The sequence below is a fragment of the Xiphophorus hellerii genome, chromosome 18 (assembly GCF_003331165.1).
Source record: "Xiphophorus hellerii strain 12219 chromosome 18, Xiphophorus_hellerii-4.1, whole genome shotgun sequence".
Taxonomy (NCBI): Eukaryota; Metazoa; Chordata; class Actinopteri; order Cyprinodontiformes; family Poeciliidae; genus Xiphophorus; species Xiphophorus hellerii.
The window spans coordinates 4,317,585-4,338,949 of record NC_045689.1 but is presented as its reverse complement, the minus strand read 5'-3'; the positions used below and the strand labels follow the sequence as shown (position 1 = coordinate 4,338,949).

The 21,365-nt window shown below is 38.4% G+C and overlaps 2 protein-coding genes across 4 annotated transcripts; one reads left to right on the top strand and one right to left on the bottom strand.

Moving 5' to 3' along the window:
- The first annotated feature begins 825 nt into the window (after nucleotides 1–825).
- Nucleotides 826–5,008, top strand: LOC116707575 (SERTA domain-containing protein 3-like). 3 transcript variants are annotated; one of them, XM_032544981.1, is made up of 2 exons: nucleotides 826–990; nucleotides 4,232–5,008. In XM_032544981.1, exon 2 carries the CDS (start codon nucleotides 4,239–4,241, stop codon nucleotides 4,959–4,961), a length of 723 nt encoding a protein of 240 aa, XP_032400872.1. In that variant the 5' UTR covers nucleotides 826–990; nucleotides 4,232–4,238; the 3' UTR covers nucleotides 4,962–5,008. The 3 variants fall into 3 exon arrangements, with proteins under 3 accessions (XP_032400872.1, XP_032400874.1, XP_032400873.1); XM_032544983.1 differs by lacking the exon at nucleotides 826–990 and adding an exon at nucleotides 1,403–1,757; XM_032544982.1 differs by lacking the exon at nucleotides 826–990 and adding an exon at nucleotides 1,785–1,813.
- Nucleotides 5,009–9,335: 4,327 nt separating this feature from the next.
- kcnk6 (potassium channel, subfamily K, member 6) lies at nucleotides 9,336–18,032 on the bottom strand. Its single transcript, XM_032544921.1, is given in 4 exon segments — nucleotides 9,336–9,599; nucleotides 9,602–9,688; nucleotides 13,967–14,359; nucleotides 17,663–18,032. Coding segments are annotated over 4 exon segments (948 nt in total). The 5' UTR covers nucleotides 17,979–18,032; the 3' UTR covers nucleotides 9,336–9,447.
- Nucleotides 18,033–21,365: the final 3,333 nt, after the last annotated feature.

The window sequence follows — 21,365 nt, the reverse complement described above, 5'->3', positions numbered from 1 at the left end:
AATTTTAAAAGCTTATTAAACTAATCAAATGATTTCTGATACACTTTAATGCATTTGAAATTGTTTTTAAAAAATGTGCTTATTATCCATTCCAGTGTCAAAAAAAGAAAAACTACTGTTGTAGTCAACTACTGACTTTAAAAGATGTTTAGGCAGAAACATCAACGCATCTAGTTGGTAAGTTACCATGCTGCTGCTACATCTCAAATAATTGGAACATGGGGAAAAAAATTATTTTTCTCATTTATTTCAGAGAGTTAAACATTTTAAGCATCTATTTTTGTAGTTTTGATGATTTTGGCTCACAGAAAATAAAAATACAAAATTCAGAGCCTTGGGGAATTTTAAATATTACATAACACCAATAATAAAATAATATTTTATAAGTAAAAACTTCTCAAACTCATAAATGGTGTTTTAGAAGATAATTTATCTTTTACGTTGCCAGTAATGGCGAAATTAATAGTAAATAATAAAGACTTTGTGGTATTCTCGTTTAGTAATGTAATTATATTAGTTGTGTTACCACCCCACGCCACTGGAGGCACTAGCAGGCCCGAAAAGATGCGACTAAGTAGCATATTTAGAAGTACACAGAAAGCTACCGAATTTGTCAAAAACTGTGAGCTGCGCTGAAGTAAATAAAAGAGAGAAGGTCAAATACATGCACAGAGTGAAAATCCTTCCTAGAGATGAAGATCTATCACAGATTTCAAAAGAAAATAAAAACGGGAGGCAGCCGATACTATAGGAAATAGCGCCCTCTTCACTTCTGGAGTGCAATGGTCCCATTTCCAAATAAGGTATGTGACTGACAGTGGTCCGTTCCCGCCCCTTTCTGTTTGCTGCAGCGAGGTGTACTTGGTTTTTGACTTGCTGGAACTTCATGAAACTGGAAGTTTTAATGAATAGAACCGACTTTGACATGTTTCTGTTCAGTTCGAGCTAATTTTACTAGCAGTTTTTCTTCACATGGGCCACAGCTTTCAGGTAACTTCTCTTCCTGTGCTTCCATAACAGCCCTTCATTTTAAATGAGTTTCCCTGTGGACGTGGACGCCTCCTCTCTTGCTTTCCTTTTTAAAAATCATACAAAGAGGGTAAAAAAAATCTCTAATTTTAACGATATTACTAATTATTTTTTGCTTTTAAGTCAAAAATTATAAATTGTCCTGTGGCAAATGTATTGACTGACCCCATTAGGCAACAATTTTGGTGGTTTTATACTGAACTCCGACGGAAATGCCTTTTTTGTGGGGTGACGTAATCACTCAGGAATTACTGTAAAGCAAATTACATAATATCCAACTCTTTATTCGGAACAATGGCGATTTAACTGTTTTATAAATATTATTTATATTAATACGGATATTTTGTTATTTGTATAGGATGAAGTAGTGTTACATTAGCTTGTTTTGTAAAGGAAAAATCTGGTGGAATGTTAGGCAATTAAACTCCACTACCCAGAATGCCTTTCGACGTCCAGCCTCTAACTGTAAAGCGACTGGCGTGAAACTCAAATCACGGGCGGGAGCTTCAGCTTGCCCTTTTAGTTTCAGCCGACTCCGCGCTCCGGCACATTTAAACGTTTTTCACCTTTTCAAAAATCGCTTTTTAAATTCCCTTTCATTTTTACTTCGGTTACATAAAAGCGAAGTTTTATCGGTCGTCCTTTTAGCGAAGTGAATAATTGCGACGAGTTTAAAAGTTAAACGGCAGCAACGAAACTCGCCGAGGGAGAAGTGAACTACCCAACAGGTCGGTTTAACTGTCGTTTTAAAACAGTTTTACAAGTTCACAGCCTGGGTTTCCGGGTGAGTAAAAGTGCTATTTTTTTTTTAAACAAAATGTTAGAGTTGTTTATTTAAATCATTTTATAAAGTTTTCCCTGTATAGCCGGGTAATTTTTTTTCCCTCCCACACGATGAATCAAACGTTACAGCAGCAACCCCCATCTTGTGTCTCAAAAAAAAGCAGCTCCCAGAATACCAAAAATGCATCTAAAAACTCAAAATGAACAAAAACAAACTTGACTAAATCACAATACATAATCCAAACGGTTTCTGGTAGCGATCCTCACTCTACCTTTTTAGCTCTGAACTTTAAGTTTGACCTGTAATTAGATATAATCCTTGGGAAACTTTCACTGATTTTACACTTTTTTTAATTAAATGATCACAACCACGAAATGTTATTGAATTAGTTTAGATTATATTGTTTATATTATAGTTGGTATTATTATTATTAAACCTTAAGAAAAACGAGTCATGAAGAATGTTGAGTCATAGTAAAGCAGAAACCAACAGATGACTAATTTCTGTCCTCCATTAGGTTGATTGCATTATTTAAAAATAAGGACATGTCATATTCTACACTAATTGTATTATTTCTTCCATACTCCATTTATCTGTCCTGAGGGAATATATATTTTTTATTTGTTATAACAGTCTTAAAGTGTTCAGTCTTAAAGTATAGAATTTGATTTGGTCATTTTTCAAGTTTTCTATGCACAAAACAACATCAAATGAGAGGAAGCCCAAATTTAGTATATTCTTATTGTCTAAAATACAAATCAGAATTTATAAAAGATTTAAAGCTTTTCCCATTGATTTTATATTAAGACGATATTTCTGATTTCAAATCACAAATTCAGAGTCTTTTTTTGATCCGTTTTTCAGTTTCTGTTAGTAGATTAAATTTTCCTGACACCAAAAACAACAACAACAAAAAAACAACAGCTTTACTTCAGAATTGGAAAGGCATTTTCAGCTCAAACACCCAAAATATCACAAAAACTGATGGAAAAATCTGAAAACATTTAGTCTAGAACACCAAGAAATGCTAAAATGGAAAAGTTGCAGGTTTTAAATAAGGGTGTAATTACAACTTACAAAAAAAGGATGTTTTTGTTTTCACAACTGGAGAAAAATGAGTATATTTTTAAAAAACCTGTATTCAGTTGTGTCCTCAGGTGCTGGTGCCCCACATGTTTTAGGTGTTTTCCAGGTTCAACACACCTGGCTGAAATTAACAAGTCAATTAAAGGCTCCTGCACATTTTAACCATTTGGAAACATGGTAGGAACCGGTCCTGTTGGACTGGGTTTCAACAGCCCTGCTGTCATCAGTGGAAAAAACTCCAGTCCAGGTATAACAGTTTATTTAGACACAGACACGTACCTGGAGTTTTTGTCAAAGTGAGACCTCTTGTTTTACAAACCAGCTTTGTTGCTCCACTTGGAATAAACTCTAACATTTTTGGCAGATTTTATCTTGTGATCATGTTATTTCTAGGTGTAATTGATCATTTAAACATTCGTCAGCTAATTTAGCAATCAGTTAATCAAACCAAAAAGGCAGTTTGTTGTAATCAGAACAGTAATTATAAGCCAAAACGGTGCATGTATATATATTTGTATATATACATTTCCATTTAAAATAAAAACACTTTCGTCTGCAAATGTGTTTTAGCCAAAACTCCTCAAGTGTAAAGTTTTAATAAGTTGAGATTTACTAAAGCTGTTCTGTTGTATCTGAGGCAATATGTTTTTTTTCTTCTTTCAAAAAGAAATTGAGTTTTTTTTTTTGTTATTTGCATCTTGATATATTTCTATTATTGTGTAAATACGCTTAAGTAGTTGAATGATAAATCTGTAGAGCGAGTGGCATCAACTAACATGAATACTGACAAGCAGTTTCAAGTCCTCCCACCTGTTGTTACCTAGCAACGACCTGCTGAGTAACTTGAGAATGTGTTCTTGCATTATTACCATTGTATTACCGTATTTTCCGGATTACAGAGCACACTTAACTATAAGCTGCACCAACAAAGTTTAAAAAAAAAAACCCAACAAAAACAACTAGAGACTTACGTATATAAGCCGCTGATATCTCCGCTGCTCTCGGGTTTTCAAAGGACGCAGCCGTTTGGTTTATTAAGGACGCGTCCCTCTGCCTCCAACGCTGAACCATCGATTCGTTCACGCCAAGCTTACGTCCAGCAGCTATCGCTCTGCACTGCTAGACCGATAGCCTTTAACTTAAAAGCTGCACAATATGAACTTATTCGTGTGGTTTCCTTGATGAGGGGTTGGAAGAAATTTCATTTCATCAACCACAATAACTTCTGGGACAAATTATCATCCAGAAAAATTAGGCCTAAAGTTATCGCAGTAAATTTGTTATTGTGACAGGCCTGGCTGGATCCTGAACCGTTTCTGCTTTCCTCCGTAGCGTGAAGATGATTCTGAAAGGTCAGAAACGGAAACTGGAGCCGGAGGACGGGGAGGCGTCGGACCGGAGCAGCCCGACGTGGGAGAGCCAGCGGCAGTTCGTCTTCTCCGTGTCACTGAACAAGTACCAGCGCGGCCAGGAGCTGCCGGAGCCCAGCCTGCGCCGCTCGGTTCTGATCGCCAACACGCTGCGGCAGATCGCTCTGGAGAAACACGGTGAGTCGCCACGGGACTCTGCCTTAATGTCCGGAGAACCGGCGACTCCGCCCACAAACCGCGGCCCATCAGAGGACGAGGACTGGGGCTCGGCGGAGTCCGACTTCTCCCTTTCAGCCGCCATTTCCTCCATCCTCACTGCGCTGGACTCCACCATTGATGGCGGCCCGCAGGCAGCTCTGCGGACGCCTCTCCGGTCCCTGGAGAACCTCCCAGAGAGTGCCGGCGACGTGGCGAAACCCGGCTACGTGAACGACGTCAATATGGAGGATCTGTTCCAGGAAGTAGACGCATCCCTGCTGGGGAGAGTCGGCTACCCGGCCGAAGAGGAGCTGGTCTGCTACCTGCCGCCGTTCTCCTCCGCCTCCTCCAACTTCAAGTGTTTGCCTTCTTTCTCCTCCTTCAGTCCTCTCTCGTCCTCTTCCTCGCCTGACTCCGCCTCCTTCTCTGGTCCTAATCAAAGCAGGGAAGCGTTTGAGCTGGAGCACCTGATGGAGATCTTGGTGGAGTCTTGACGACTTTCTCTAAAATAAACAAAAACAAAAAAAAACTTCCATCCTAAGTTAGTGGACTGAATTCAGAAGAGAAGAAATGCTTATTATTTTTTTAAATGATCTACATTAACTCAAAAACTAGTACATTACGGGGTTTAGAAAGTCATAGGAATGCAAATGAAATGTAAAAATGGGGCAGGAGGAACTTCGGCAGCTTTTGGTTTAAAAATAAAACCGAGTCGCAGTAAAATGTTTGCAGAATGAGCCGTTCTCCTCATTGCTAAGCAGTGAGTCGGTGGATCATGAGCCAGTAAGCTGCAGTTTTACGTGTCTAAAGCGGGAGCAGTACCGGGACCGGACCAGAAGATGGCGCCAGAAGTCGGTTCTGATCATGTGGCTGAAACACTAACATTACGGCTCAGATGTTCTGGGAAGAAGTCGGGAAGTTTTGTGTTTTGTTTTGGGAATATTTCAGCTGTTTTCCTAAACATGTCAGGCGTCTGTTACTTTCAGTTTGTGTAACAGTTAAACTTGAAGCTGTTTTCTGTCTTTTTAAACTTTAATTCAAAGAGCCATCGCAGCGCTGTTATTTAACACTCTGCTTCCTCATTGGATGATCAGTCGGCGTTCAGCAGCAACGTTTCAGCCATATTGGCTCCAAGAATCCCGGCGATGCCGACATGTTTTCATATGGTTTACTTTACATGTTTGCACTTTGTCAGTAATATGCATTTGCCTCAACCATGTTAGTATTTTTAATAGACAGTGATGAAACAAAAAGTCCTGTTTTTGTTCTTAAATGTTCTGTTACTGTTAGACATTTCATACTTATTTCATATTTAATTGTTGAGCATTGAACCCAGAGATAAATGGTTTGAAGAAACACGGAAACGTCTGGAGTTTGAGCTGTTCTGCAGACTATTTATAAACTGTTTTTGTTGCAAACAAAATGTTTTATTTAAAGTTGTATCGTATGGACAAATCACTAATGATGTATTAATGTACCACCTTATGTACTTTTATTTTATTTTTATGTACTTTACATTTTTTTTGCTTTTTTTTAATTTATGTACTTTTATTGTTTCTCTCTTTAGTTTTACAAATATAGATGTTCTTACAATATGAGTGTAAATCGTGTGATTTTTAAACATTTAGCAGTTAGAAGCAACTTTGACGGGTATCTTATACCATTTTAAATGAGATTCTTCAACTACATTTTTATGACATTACATGATTATTGCTAGACTATTTTAAATTGATTTCATTGTAAGTGACCTCAGTAGTGCACGATTCTTTGACTAGACCAGGGCATTTAGCCAGATTATAAAGGATAAAATAAAAAACATTTTACTTTATATTTAAATTTTTCATGATCATGTAGCTTTTTGTATCATTTGCTGTTATCTAACATCTCTTGAAAAACCAATATTTTTTAAAAATGTTCTTATAAAAACCAACCTAAATTTATTGTAAATCACCAATACAAAGTATAAGATTGGGATAAAAAAAAAAAAGCATAATTCTTATTTTGGGATGAATCTGAAGAGCCTCTGGCTAAAGAAGATCTTCATGCTAACAGCTACATTTCCAGGCAGCAAGGACAATCATAATCAGCTCTGCTAATCCACCTCATTTCCTTTTGCCACTTCTCTTTAACTTTCTATTTGTCTGTACTAAAGTAGCAGATGTTGGAGTAGGGGATACGATGCTGTAACACTGATGGATGGAAGAGGTGGTCTGAACTTTCTCCTCTCTGCATTAAACTGAGGTTTGGGGTCAAAGTTCAGGTGTAGTTTGAGCTTTTGAGATGCTAACCAGCTGCTAAAACAATACCTTGCTGCCACGGTTATGCATCATAACTGTCCAAAAGTGAAAAAGCAAAGGCTAAAAACCTGGTAGCACAGCATCCAAAACTAGAAGTTATAATTATACAGACAGCAACGATTCAAACAATAAAGGCCAGAAAAAACGTATCAGAACTAAAAGTTGCTGCAACCACAAGCGGCACAATTCCAAAAAGACTAAATCCGCATTTATAAAACTGATTCTAGCTCAATTTTAAAATCCCATCTGAATGGGGAGTAGTTACCCTACATTAGGCATATCAGACAGACATTAGGTCTCCATTTAGCCCTAAATTTGCCATACATCCTGCCATTTTTCATAAAGGTTTCCAATCATGTGTTTCAGTTTCCATGGCTCAAATTTGATGTTAAGTTCCTCTATTACAGTTGAGGTTCAAAAGCTGGACAGTTCAAACTCAGGGGTTCAGTGATTAAAGTCTTGCTGTTGACAAGTTGTGGGTTAGATTGTTGCTTCCTCCTGCGCTGCAGCTGCTGAGGAATCTGCATGAATCAGGATGTTTGTGCAGAACAGCAGCGCATTTCCACAAAAATGACACGTTACCGCAGACAGAAGAACCAGGGTGGGTGGTGAGCTTCACCTCCAGTTTAATAAAACAATCTTTGTTCTCCGACGGTCATGAGATGATGATGGCATGGAAATTAGTGGTTCTTGTGTTGGACCCAGTTTCACGGCTCAGTAATGCCACTCTGCAAAGCCACAAGGCTTTTAATCAAAGACCCTTTTCAATCCAAAGAGCCATTTTTATCCTCAGTGCAGCAAACATGCAACTTTTGATGAAGCTGGTCATTTTTAAAGAGCCAATAGGGTCCAGGATCCTGTTCCTTCAACCTTTGCATCTGGGATCTCATTCCTTTGGTCCTTTGGTTCCGGAATCTCGTTCCATCAGTTTCTTTCTGTTGGTCGCTTTTATTGCAGGGTCTCTTTCCGTCAGTCACTTGAATCCAAGGTCTCGTTCTTTAGGTTTCTTCGGTCTTGTTCCATCGGTCCCTTTGGTCCAAGCTCCAGTTTCTTCGGTTGCTCGGTTCAAAAGTCTTTTGGTCGCTTGCATCCGTCGCCTCGTTCTGTTAGTGGTTTTGGTCCAGGACCTGTTAGTCGTTTGGAATCCAACTTTTCACACAGAAGTCTTATTGTGTTCCCATTTTAATAACAGTATGAATGGTCAAGCAAAAATTACAAAAATAAAAAAATTGAGAATCAAGACCTGCAGTTTAAACATAACTTGTCGTAATCCCCTGCATCAGATTCAGTAACGCGTCCGCCGTCCTGCAGAACTGTTCAATCGAGACAATAAAGCATCAAATAATGTTAGTCTGATACTAAAACATGAGAAGGATCCTCATTTTCAAGTTAATTCATAAAATATCTAACAGACTAGACGACAGGAGCAGACTTAAGGAAAAACTTATTTATTTAAATATGACTAAGGCACTAGCTAAATTGTTACAAAAGTCATTATTTCAGCACTACAACTGCAACATCTGCATTATTTCACTAATTAAAGTGCATTTCAAGTATTTCTTCAAACTGAATTACACAGAACCAGCCATGGATGAGTTCAGCCTCTTCATTCCCTGTTTTCAAACCATTTGCTCCAGTTTTGAAAGAATCCCACAAACATGACGAATTACACCGCCAGGGGGCAGCAGACGACAGGACGCCTCTTTTACTGGCGCAAACAGCGCCCCCTTCCGTTTTCTACCACTATGTACTGGGGCCATTGTAAAAAAAAAAAAAAGTTAATTTCTGGCAAAAATAACCCAAATTTTGAGATTGATATAAAATTTTCTTATTTAATAATTTTTAAGAATTTGTTTACAACATTTGAGATCTCAAACTTTCTAAAAAAAAAAAAAAAAAACGTGGACATTTGAATCTCAAAAGTAAAATTTGAACATTTCTGAGCTTAAGTTGATCTTTTGTTAGAATAACTCAAATTTTGAGATCTCAGAAAAATTTAAACTTTAGAAACTCAAATTTACAAATTTCTCAAAAAAATAGTTTCAAAATGAGTTCCTTCTCACAAATGTCCAAGTTTTTCTAAAAAAAATTCAGAGATTAATCTCAAAATTTTATATTTTTTTGGCAGAAATTCCCTCTCACCCCCATCCCAATACCCCAATACGTCGTCAGTTTTCTACTAAGCAACCGACCGACTTCACTGAAGACCTGATGCAGCAGCGACGTGTTAAGCAATCTGACATTCATTTAATAATAATCCACAAGTCAAACGGACGGCCATTAGTTTCAGAGAGCAGATCCGGATGTACGTTATGTTACGTTCTGCTAAAATAAAAATGTTACTCATTAGTTCTGTATTAGAAATCCAAACATGTGACACAAAAACAAAAATGTACAAATGGACTAAAGTGAATTAGTTAAAAAGCTGTAGACCGACAAAAGTCTTGTGCCCATTTAGAGACTGTAAACATCAACACCAGTGTTTAAGACGTATAAAACAGCTTCCTGTGCTTTTTACCAAGTTTTTCTGTTCCAACTTTGGCTTTAACACTTTATATCCGCCAACAGGCTGAACCTTAAAGCTCATGTCAATTCCTCTGGAATGAAATTAAAACAAGAGTTCAGATTCAGCCCAGCGGCTCTCCAGAGGTAAATCCTTTCCCCCCCCGCCGGCGCCGGAGCCTCAGCCTTTGTTGATGGAGTTGTACGACGGTTGGGATCCCGGATCCAGAGGTTTGGTGGCGGCCTTGTCTTTCGGGCGAGGCGGAGTCGGGTCGTTGCCGACGATGGGCTCCGTGTCGTCGGCCAGCAGAGACGCCTCGCAGCGCGGCAGCTGAAGAACGTGGTCAGGCCGTGGACGTCGGCCATCTTGTGGAAGGTCCGCAGTAGGAGGTACATCATCATCAGACCAATGAACAGGTAGACTGGAAAAGCCAAAACAGAAAAAGTCTTCACTTGGTGTCATATTGGGATTATGTAAAACCTGAGAAAATCTGATATTACTGGCCAAAATATTTTGTTTAAAGGGCCAGTGTTGTGTTTTTATAGCAAAATAAGTTGCCTTATGTATTTTATGCATTTATAAAATATTTTATGTATTTTGATGTACATAAAATAATGTACATCAAATATGACTTAAGAAATTTGGCTTTGTAATTTAACGCCTTGAAATTGGGCCTCTGTCTCTTTAAGAAGCTCCTGCTCTTTCTGAAACTCCGCCTACAGGAAGTGATCCCAACATGGCTCCCATATTAACCCTTTAGCAACGTTCTTACCAGCGTTCTACTGAGAAGTAGCTCCTGTAATGAGCTCAGCAGTTCTACTATGCGTTTGCTAACTGCTGCTGGCTAGTTTGAAGGAGCCGAGTGGGGGAGGGTTGTCTTGTGAGGCAGAAGCTTGGAAACTGCAGCTCAGAGGAGGAGTTTTGTGCTCGAAGGCGGGGCTAGGGCCAACCAGGCATTTTGCACAGCTTAATGGTTGCCATGGAAATTAAAAGACTGCAAACACGTTAGCCAAACGCTAGCGGGAGAAATGGCTTGTGGTCTTTTACCAACGACAAAGGAGAAATCCTACAACGGCTAAAATCTGACACCACTTCATTTTCGTTTACATTCCATGAAGAAGTTGCGCTCCGTGTCTTCAGAGGATTTTGTGTCATTTCCTTCAGTGATTCTTGGTGCAGCGCCCCCGCAGGCCAGGAGGAGAATAGTTTATTCATAGTATTTGGTTTGTTTGACTCGATGCAGAGTGAAAAAAAACCCACAGCATCTGAAAATGTAAACAAATGTTGCAACTTTGGTCCCCAATCGAACTGAATTTTCCAGACTATCAGGTGGAAAAAACAACGTGCAGTGGTCACACTTCCACTAATGCAACAATTTATTTGATTAGCACTTTAGAGAACTTTAAAAACATTTAGCACACTTAGCTTCTGAAATTAATTTATTCAGATGAAATCTAAAGTTTTAGTTCAGATAAGAGTCATTAAGTAGATGTTTATATTTGTGCTCTTATTTTGAAGTGGGTGAAGGTTTCTCCTTTTTTCTCCCCTGAACTTTTACAAAAACAAATCAACTCACAGAAGATACAAGCACAATACGCAGAGCGTTATAGAACATGGACAAGTTCTAACTAAATTGGTGCTAAATGGCTGCCATCTTTCAAAGGCTGATGTGTCATTTGAACTGGAGCTAGCATTAGCTTAGGCTAAATGCTGTTGGAACTAATGTTAATATAAAAAGTGCTTGAAGGTTTGAGCAACTAACTAGTAGTAGTTAAAAGTTAACTAAAAAATTTTCATGCTCTTGAGAAATTAAGTGCATGTTTAAAAACTTTCTATTAAAATCTAGAATCTTAGGAAACAAGCTAAACTCTTAGAAAAAATCTAAATTGGTCCTTTTTACTTGTTTTAAGCAGATTATCTACCTGTAAAACATTTTCTGGAATAAACAGCATACATTTCCTGCTCTGATTATTTCCTCCCTTAAACAGAAAAGAGTTTTTCCTCCATCACATGATCACATTAAAGTGACTCTTCAGCAACTCTTCCTGGAAAACAGGGCAGGGTTACACAGGCCTGCTGCCATTAAATTACTCAGAAACCAAAGAATCAATCTACTTTGTTTTAAAGGTTTGCAGAATTTGGGAAACTATACAGCAACTGATAAGTTTCAGGACTTTGACTGTTCAAACTCCACAACTCGTCCTAAAAATATTTACTCAGCAGCAAAAACTCAAACAGCAGTTCAGGAGTTTTAAAATTCCTCCCAGATTGAAGCAAAAGTGTTGCAGAAATTCAGAATCTGCCAGAAATCAGGTCGTTTTGCAGATCAAATGATGTGAATGTGGAATAAATGGCAGGTAAATATATTTTAACATCAGTGGCTAAAGGAAAACGTCACAGCATCCAGAGCAGCAGGTCACATTCTGCACTTTCTAATCCTGTTCAAAGTTAATCTGGCTTCACTTATTCTGATGTTACGTAATCCCCGCCTGTCTGCCGGAACCAGCTGCGTGTGAAGCGCCTCGGCTTCCTGCCAAAACATGACGGAGAAAAATGTTCCCCCCCGAGCAGCTGATGCAGGAAAACTCAAAAAAGGTTCAGATGAAGTTCGAAGAGTTTGAGGTGAAAAGCTTCACACAGAAAAGACCCGACAGCAAAAACTGGTGGATTCATTTCCCAAAGAAATACTTTCTACAGAACAAGCCTGGTTCTGCAACCTACAGTGAAAAGAGAAAAATAGAGATGCTTTTATTGTACGACGTTTTCCTCTTCATCTATACTGAATTTTAATTCTTATGTTGGTTTTTTTTAAACCGTCATACAACTTTATTTCACGACTTTCTGGAAATTTTGCGACTGTTTTCGCCGACGTCACGACCGTTCTCCTAACGTCGCTGTTCTTCTGTCAAACAATGATTCCTCTACAACTTCTTTTCTCGTATTATTACATTTTCTTATTCTGGTACCTTTTAACTTTGGCATCCAACTTTATTTTCACACTTTATCCTCATAACCGTCATTTTTCTCACAACATTGTGACCGTTACGCCAGCGGTGCGACTTTCTGTCGTAACGACTATTATGACTCGATTCTTGTACGACTTTTTTCCTCACAATGATTTTTGTAATAATTTTCTGGCCCGAATACTCTGTCGTATAAAAGCCCATCAACACCTAAACAGAAAACCTGTCTTTTGTCATACGAGTAGTTTTCTTTGGCATCATGAAAGAAAAACTGACTCCTAAAGTTTTTCAACTATTCTTTAGAGTTAAAAAATAAGTTTACATTTTTTAAGAAAGGCACATAAAACTGCATCAAGTTAACAACTTTTTCTTAAAATAGAGGAAAAAATCCAAACTGCTTAATTTTAAACAGGTTCTAATGAAAACACAAAATGTTTACAAAGAGAAATGAAGTAACGTCAGGGGAAGTTGTAGGGAGAGCAACCGTCAGATTAAAGTTTCATTAAAGAGGAAGTGGCCGTCTAACCCTGATGTGCTGCTGAGGAAAAGGAGAAGCAGAGAGGCGCCACTTCTCACCTCTGAGGTAAAAACGAAGGCCATCTGCTCGGCTGCAACAGTCAGCTTCACACCGAAGCACAAAGCAATAAACACCTGCTAAACATAGCCTTCAGTCATTAAGATGAAGCGCCAACATGCAGGACTCGCTCTGGGGATTTTTCACCAAACTGGTGATAAACTGGAGCTTTCGGGTAAAAAAAAAAAAACTGCTGGCTGGGCAAAAACAGGAGCTGGAGAGCAGCTCCAGTCTAACAGATCAACAAAATCCTCAATAAACTCAAACTTCATGTCTCCAGATGAAGTTTACATGAGCAGAGGTCATTAGCAGAAAGCTAACGCAACAACTGGGAGTGAAAATTTATGACCATTTTCACGATAAAATCCAATTAATGTTTAGAAAGCAAACTAAACCGTCTGGATTGATGTTTGTATCATTTTCTCCTACATTTGTTCAACTACAGCGTCATTAAACTTTACAGTGGGCTGTTCAACATTCACCACCTTATTCCCAGGTGAGTTACTATGGAAACCATTTAAAATTTTAAATCGAGCTACACCACTGGTATTTTCATATTTTTCACTGGGTTTTATTTTTCACTGTTTTGTTTGCCACCAGATCTTTGTTGAACCTGAGCTCAGTAAACACCATGATGATGAGGCAGCGCCTCCTAACCAAACAGTCTGCAGTTTGAAACGGGAACTTCATCCTGCAAAAACAAAAACTCACCAAGTAATATTGGTTTGTTTGTTTTTTTAAGTGTAGTAAGAAGTGTAAATGTCTTAGTACACCTGAAATAAGACAAAAGTAATTTACAAGTAACTTTTAAGCAGGAAATAAGAGTTTGTTTGTAGTCAATAAATCCTCAATACAAAAAGAAAAAGCTCCAGTTCTGCTAGTAGATGATTTCACTTGCAACCAGACATTTTCCCATGTTATAAGTGAAATAATCTGCTGTGGGACTAAACTGGGTTGCTAGGCAACAGCCTTAAAACAAGTGATTTATGTTGCTGAAAAGTTACTCATCAGTTAGCTTTGTTTTAACTCAGCTGTACTAAGGTATTTGCACTAGAAATGAGACCAAAAATAGTTGGTAATATTTTGTGTTTCTGCATAAAAGCAAACATGAGATTATTTTATTGCTAAAGTTACAAACCGCTGATGGGACAGTTGAACTCACCCATGACGGCCACCTGGTACAGAGCTCTGTAAGGCTGGCCGGGCCGCGCCGCCGGGACGAAGTCCCCCAGCCCGATGGTGCACAGCGATATGAAGCAGAAGTAGACGCTGTCCAGGAACGTCCAGGACGCCTCCAGCGCGCTGAACACGGCGGCCGGCGCCAGGAGGCAGCACAGCACCACCGCCGCCAGGAGCAGCAGGAAGTGGACGACGGTGGCCGGCCGCGGCTTGAGGCCGGAGCGCTGCAGGAGGCCGACCGGGGCGAGGACCAGAGGCTGCATGATCCTCTGGACGCAGGCGGTCAGCACCAGCATGGTGAAGGGAACGCCTAGCAGCGCGTAGACGATGGAGAACGCTTTCCCAGCGTCAGACAGGGGGGTGGGGTGGCCGTAACCTGCAAGGACACCAACCACAGCCGCTGCTTACATTTACTGGAGTAACTTTTGAATACTCCTACTTTTAGGAGTATTTTTACAACATTGTACTTTCAGAAATTTTATCATGAAGCATCATTAGTCTTGAATTTCTAAATTCTCCAATTCAGAAATTTTCTAGTGGTCTAAAGTTACTAAATGTTCCAAAACAGTTTTCTGCACCAAAACCGGATTCTTCAGGTCACAAAGTCTCGACTGGATGATTAGAACGAGGCAATTAGATGCTAGCTGAGGTGGCTACGCTAAACAGCTAATGCGCTAATTTTTCCATTTAGCTTTTTTTGGCTAATTTTGAAAACATTTAGCATATCTACTTACCCCTGAAAGTTAAGTAAATGTAACTAGTTACTACCAGAGGCAGGTAGTAACTAGTTACATTTACTTGAGTAATGTTTTTGAAATTATGTACTTTTAGGAGTATTTTAATACGTTGCACTTTGGGTAATTACATTATGAACCATTTCCATTCCTACATCAGTAAAGTTTCTGATTTTCTACCCACTGAATGGAAAAACCCCCCCAAAAAACATGTTTTAAAAAAAATTCACTAAGAAAGTGCAGCCACTGAAAAGTAAGAAATACCCAATTGTATTGTATAAACAATAAAAAATTTGTATCGTCTATAAGTTGGATATGAACGAGGCGAGAGCTAGCTCCAAACTAGTGGCTTGTTATTGTTGTCATAGCAACTGCCTACCAAGATGGCCGTCATTTACAAAGTTCCCAGAAGTTTGACGTCACATGATAATTATGCATTTCAAAGTCAGGATTAGAGCTCAGACCTCCAGCTGTTCTGCAGGTCAGAGGTCGTTTCCTTGTGCGTAGCGTGTGAATGACGGTAAAGCTGCAGAGTCGCTTTTAGCTGCACATCTCCCACTCTAGTGCAAACTGGTTGCACGTTTCTCCTGCAGCTGGTTCGTCTGCAGCTCCAGAGTCCATGGCGACCAGCAGAAACATGAGAACCGTAACGGCAAAACAAAAAATCACGCGGCCGCCGTCTGATCGCTGCGTGTTGCCATGACTCTGCTTTTGTTCTCGCCTTCATTTAAAACGCATAAGAAGAAAACGTAGAACACCAACCGGGCAAACAAAGATCACCTCTGTTCTGCTTCATGCATGAATTTGCATTTCCTCAGCGAGCATGTGAGCGTTTTACAGCAGCATGTCTGTGACAGCGACTATCTCAGCAGCAAGTTGACCAAGATAATCGCTGCGTTTTGCAACGAAGAGAGCAAAACATGCAGCGGCGTCACCGACTTCCTTCAAAAACACAAGAGGCTGAAACAGGGATTGTTTTAGTCAGTAATGAGATGTTTCAGCTTCCATCCAGCAGATGATTCAACATTTCACACGCAGATACAAGAACTGAACCTGTAGACGTTCCCAAGGTTTTGCTTTTTGTAAGAAAAATGTTAGCTGCTGTAAAGTTGTTTTTTTAAAGTCACAAAACAATTTAAAAATGAAAAACAATAAAGTGGGCCACTGAATTTAAAATAAATAAACAAAGCTTAAAAAAAATACATTTCCAAAAGTTAAAAACTAAAAATTCATTAAAAAAAAAAAAGTTAGACTGAAAGTCAGAATAAAAGAAAACTTAAACAGAAGCTAAAAAAAATGTTAGCCACTGAAAAATAAAAAACAAAATAATTCAAAAATGTAAAAAAAAAAAAAAAAATTAGCCAGTGAAAATTTTAATTAAACGTTAAACAGAAACTAAAAATGTAAGTGATAAAGAAAATGTAGGAGATGATAGATAATCAGTTTTTTTTGGTCTCTTATCCAGTTTCACTCCACGTCATGAGACAAACTGGAATAAAACTTAAAACTGCTGCTGTGCCAGTTACCCAGCAGGTTGTTGCTAGGCAACTACAGTGAGAGTCAATTCACCCACTTAGCTCAGCTGGAGCTTCTGAGGTTCTGGTTCTGTGGGGTTTGGATCATGCTATAAAAGGTACAAAACAACTTTTGTGCGTTTATTGAACCGGACGGAGATATTCCAGCCACTAGACGTTACATGTTAGGTAGAATTATTAGTTGTTTTTTTTCCATAGATTAACACTGAAATATTCAGAGGTGAATCACTGAATGTTTACCCTCCAGTTAGAGATAAATTTCCATCAGGTTATTTTCAGAAACACTATGAAACTTTCATTTCAGGGTTTGTGGGGTTTTTGCTGCTGAAACTTGTTTCTAAATCGTTTACAAAAGGGGTCGCTTTCCGTCCTGGCAGCACAGAAGCAAAAATATCAAACTATTCTGCAGCCCATCTTATCAGCAGCTGCCTCAACTTCCTGTGGAAACAGGAAGTTGCATTGAAAACCAGGTCTAAAAGTCCTGAAACACAATGATGACGCCAGCGGTTTCTTTTTACTCGTTTTCTAAATTCATCGTGTTCAGGAAACTCTTAAAACTACATGAGATTATATTTAACACCATGAGCTTAATGAACCAAATTAAAGTTGCAGGAGAGCAAAGAGCAGCAATTCGAGTTCAGTTCAAAGTTTCAGTTATGAAGTGAAAGTATAAACCAAAAATACAATTTAAAACCAGATGCTTGTCTGTAACGCAAAAATATTTCACAGTGTAATATTTGTTTGTCTCAGTGGGAAACTGAAAGCAGCAGACACTAAAAAACAATAAATATAAAGTTAGATGAAGTATATTAATCCTCCTACCAACAGCATAATCCACTTTTTCTGCACTCTAAAAAAGCCACCTCTTAAATTAGACATTTACTTTCTAAATTGGAGCTAAATTGCCCCAATTATGACAATAAACTTGATGAAATACTGAAATTAAACACTAAAAAAAAAAGCCAGTAATGCCTTAAATTGGTACCAGGTTGACATATTTAGGTCAAACAACTATGGGAGTTTAAAAAAACCAAAACTTTGGTCTCTGTTACACCAAATATCAGGTCTGTCTTGGTTTCAGTGTTCACAAATCAAGGTTGAAAAACTTTACATAAGATTACGCAGCTGCGTTTCGTTATAAGTATCCAGGACACGTTATTAATTTAATGTTTATCTAAGTAAACATGTTAAGTTTATAAAAGTTGTCATGTTAAACTTAATTTGACAGATTTTAACAAATTAACTCATTTTACGTTGGAGCTCCATTTTCTTGTCAGTGAACACAATTTGATACTTTTAGGAATCTTAATTCAGGTCATTTAATTGTATTTAAGTTAAAATAACGAGTATTTCCTCCCTGTTTGTTTGGCTTGCGTCGTGCGTAAAACCCGCAAAGTTTCGCGGACTCACCTACAGTGGTGACCAGAGTGTTTGCGAAGAACATGGAGGACGCCAGGTCCCAGTTGGACCTGCCGGAGGAGTTCCTGAGGACGGACACGCCGTGCTTGTTGGCGGCCAGGACTCTGCTGAGGAACAGCTCCAGGGTCGCGGCGCTGACGCAGCTCTGGTTCAGAAAGGCTTCCTTCAGCCGCTGCGTGTCCCGGCGCAGCTCGTCCTCCGCCGGCCGCTCGATGCTGGAGAAAACCAGCGCCCCGAACAGCAGGTAGATGATGTAGAAGAGCACGAAGCCGCAGAGCAGCAGCCACGACTTACTGGCGGAGGGCATGGCGGCGCGTCGGCGGATCCGCTAGCACTGCTTCCCGTCTGCGCCGCGCGGAGATTGAAACCTTCAGGGGGCCGACCTGATTGGTCCAACACCGCCCACCGGCGGAGAGGGGGCGGGGCCAGCATGGCGGCTTCACAGGTGCGTCCTGATGGCGACAGTTACCTACCGACAGTTAGGAAAGTGAAAAAATGAAATAGCAAATTATGACAGCGTATTATGGTCACTACAGAGAGAAACATAAAAAAGGAGGAAATTTCTGCCGTATTTTTTGAGATTTCTAAGTTTGTTTAAAATTTGCCAGAAAAAATATATTTTTTAAAGAATAATCAAATCTAATAATCAATAATTTTAAAAAAAAAGTGAAAATTTTCTAGAGTTGGAAAGTTGAAAAATTGTTAGAAAAAAAAGTCAGAAATTTTGACATTCATTATATATATATATATATATATATATATACATACACACACATATATATAAAATATTCAACTTATGAAACAGGGCAATGTCAAAGTTTTTTCTAAAAATGTTCTGAGTGTTTTGTAGCAAATCTGCAACTTTTCAGTCTATAAATTTGTCATAAAATCTGATATTTTTCTTGCAAATATTCAACTTTTCAATCTCAGACTTTTTGAAGTTTTTATTGAAAATCTCTGAGATCAATCTCAAACTTTCAGAGTTTTATTCGGCAGAATTTTATTCCACTTTTCCTTTTCTATCTTACTAACTTTGAGAATTTGGACAGTTTTGGAACAAAATATCAAAGTTTTGTATGGAGCTAAATTGGAGCTTCAGAGTTCGTTCACAGGAAAGAAAAATTGAAATGAAAAAGAATTAATTTATTTTCAATTTAGCTTTTTCAGTTTCATATCATTTATTTTCAGCTTCAAAAATATGTTTTAATTTCAAATCATTTTTTTTACATTTTATTTTGAACCAGATTTATGGCCCCAATAAAGCTTCATAGGTTGGTTCACTTTTCTCCTCCATCTGTTTCAAAAGTTTTGATGTCACCTTTCAGTTTGAAACAGTTTTTTGCTTTCAGTTTAAAAATAATCTTTCAGTTCCTTTTCATTTTCTCATCAACAAACTTTATGGCCCCGATTTATCTCCATAGTGAAACAAAACACTGTCACCACACTCTAATGTCTCCTGCTAGAAATCTCTGTTGTTGGTCTGTAAAAGTTTAAAAAGTGACTCGTGGAGTAAATAGTGAGGTCAGGCCAGCTTGTTTTCTGCAGGGAATCTTTTATCAAGATGGCGGCTCTGACTGAGCACAGAAGCGTTTTACAAAGGGCTTCATTGATCAGAGGTGCTGCTGACAAACACTGGAGATAAATTAATCAGTTTGAATAGTGTCACACAATCTAAGTGCAGCAGATTGTTCCTGGATTTGAAACTGAAGCAAGCGAAAACACGTCAACATGTTCTGAGATGACCCGGTTAAAAATGTCACACTGTGTTTCTGTTTATTTGCCTCCAGGGTTCAGAAAATCAGACCGACGTTGCAGTTTGTTTACGAGATAAAGCTTTAATCTTGTGACTTGGGATTTTCCAGCTATTTTTAAAAGGAAAATATAGTTTTAGTCACATTTCCTGCTCTAATACATTAAAAAATGTACTTTTCAATGCATTGCAAACATACAAATGGCGATGATAAAACCCAGTGATAGTTTGGGAGAAAACAACAAACTAAACTTAAAGAATTTAAGTTTAGTTTGAATTTAGCATCAAACTAAAAAGAATTTAGTTCACTTTAAAGGCATAAACCAGGTAATATTATTGTGCTTTTAGCTTTTAAGTGGTGATTTCTTTTAGTAAACTGAAAAATAATTTTATTTTATGGGATTTATGCCATAGCCTGCTTAAATATTATTTTAATTTAATTTGACACACAAACAATTTAATTTAGAGGTTGTTATAAACCTTTAATATACTTTATCTTCCACTTAACTTTCACCCTTTGAAAGCATAGCTCCGCCTCCAAATTCTTGGCAAATTCCCCAAAAGTGGGCGGAGCCTGGATACGCCGATGGGCGTGGCTAAATGTGGGGATGAACGCAGCGACTAATCGGGGTTTGAGTTAGGACAAAAGAAGGACTGTTGCAAACTTAGTGACAAAACTAGCAATTTCTTTTACATATTATTAGAGATTTTTATGGTGACGTGAAACAAGGTTATTATAGTTAAATAAAACTAAAAATCCTAAATTGAAAAAATATTTTAACTGAAATAACCTACCAGAACTTTATCATGCATTTATAAAAGTAGGACACACTGAAATTCTAGTTATAATTTACTTCCTTGTTGTGTTTATTAGCCTTTCAAACTGAGGTGAGATTAATTTTATTTACACACAAGTAGTTTACATCAGTAGTAAACTACCGCACTTTATACTCCTCCTAGCGGCTACGCTACGCTAGTCCGCAAAAGTTGGTTGAAACACCAGAATCAATTGGTTGTTCAACAATAATTGAATAATTTTTTTGAAAATTCATTATCCAATTCACTTACAAATAATCACAATCCTCTGATTAAATTCTGCACCTAAAAATGAACCAAAGTATAAAAAAAATTAAAACTATAATTATAATAAAGCCTAAACAATATTTAACTAACGGTAACTAATAAACAAGTAAACACTCTTATAAACCAGCAAAAACTAACTGATTGATTGATTGATAAGAGCTGCAGAACTCTGCACCAGCGCTGAATCTGCGCAGTAAACAGGTGGAGCCACATAAAATGGCTCCTTCTGCATGAATTCTCTCATCTTCCTCTTGGCTCCACAGGTTCTCTATGAGGTTCTGGTCAGGCCCGTTTGCTGGCCAACCGAGCCAAGTAGCACCACGGTCATTGGACCGGCTTCTGGTACCGCTTTTGTGTTGGTGAAAACGTTTGAGCTCCGTCTGACGTGGGAGTGTCTCAGGCAGGATGTGGAACTCGCCTGCTGCAGATTAGAATCAATCAACCAATCGATCAGTTTATTTGTAAAGCACATTTCAGCACCAAGGCGGTTCAAAGTGCTTTACGTCATAAAAACACAAAAAGTCCTAAAGACACCACACAGTAAACCAGTAAACAGTACATTTTGTCAAAGTGTCGTCGTTACACATCAAAATGTTGTTCAGTGTTTCATTTATTATGTTTCTAAAGCAAATCTGACCAGCTGGGTTTTTAGTCCAGATTTAAAGGAACTCAGAGTTTCAGTTGTTTTGCAGAGTTAATTGTTGAAACAGCTTTTCAATAATTTAGCTGATGAATGAAAGGTTGGAGATCGGCCTGTAATTCTGCAGTAATTATTTGTCCAGATCGTTTTATTTTATATCAGTGGTTTGAAAACTGCTGGGGGAAAAAACTTGATGAGAGCAAAGAGTTTAATATTTGAAT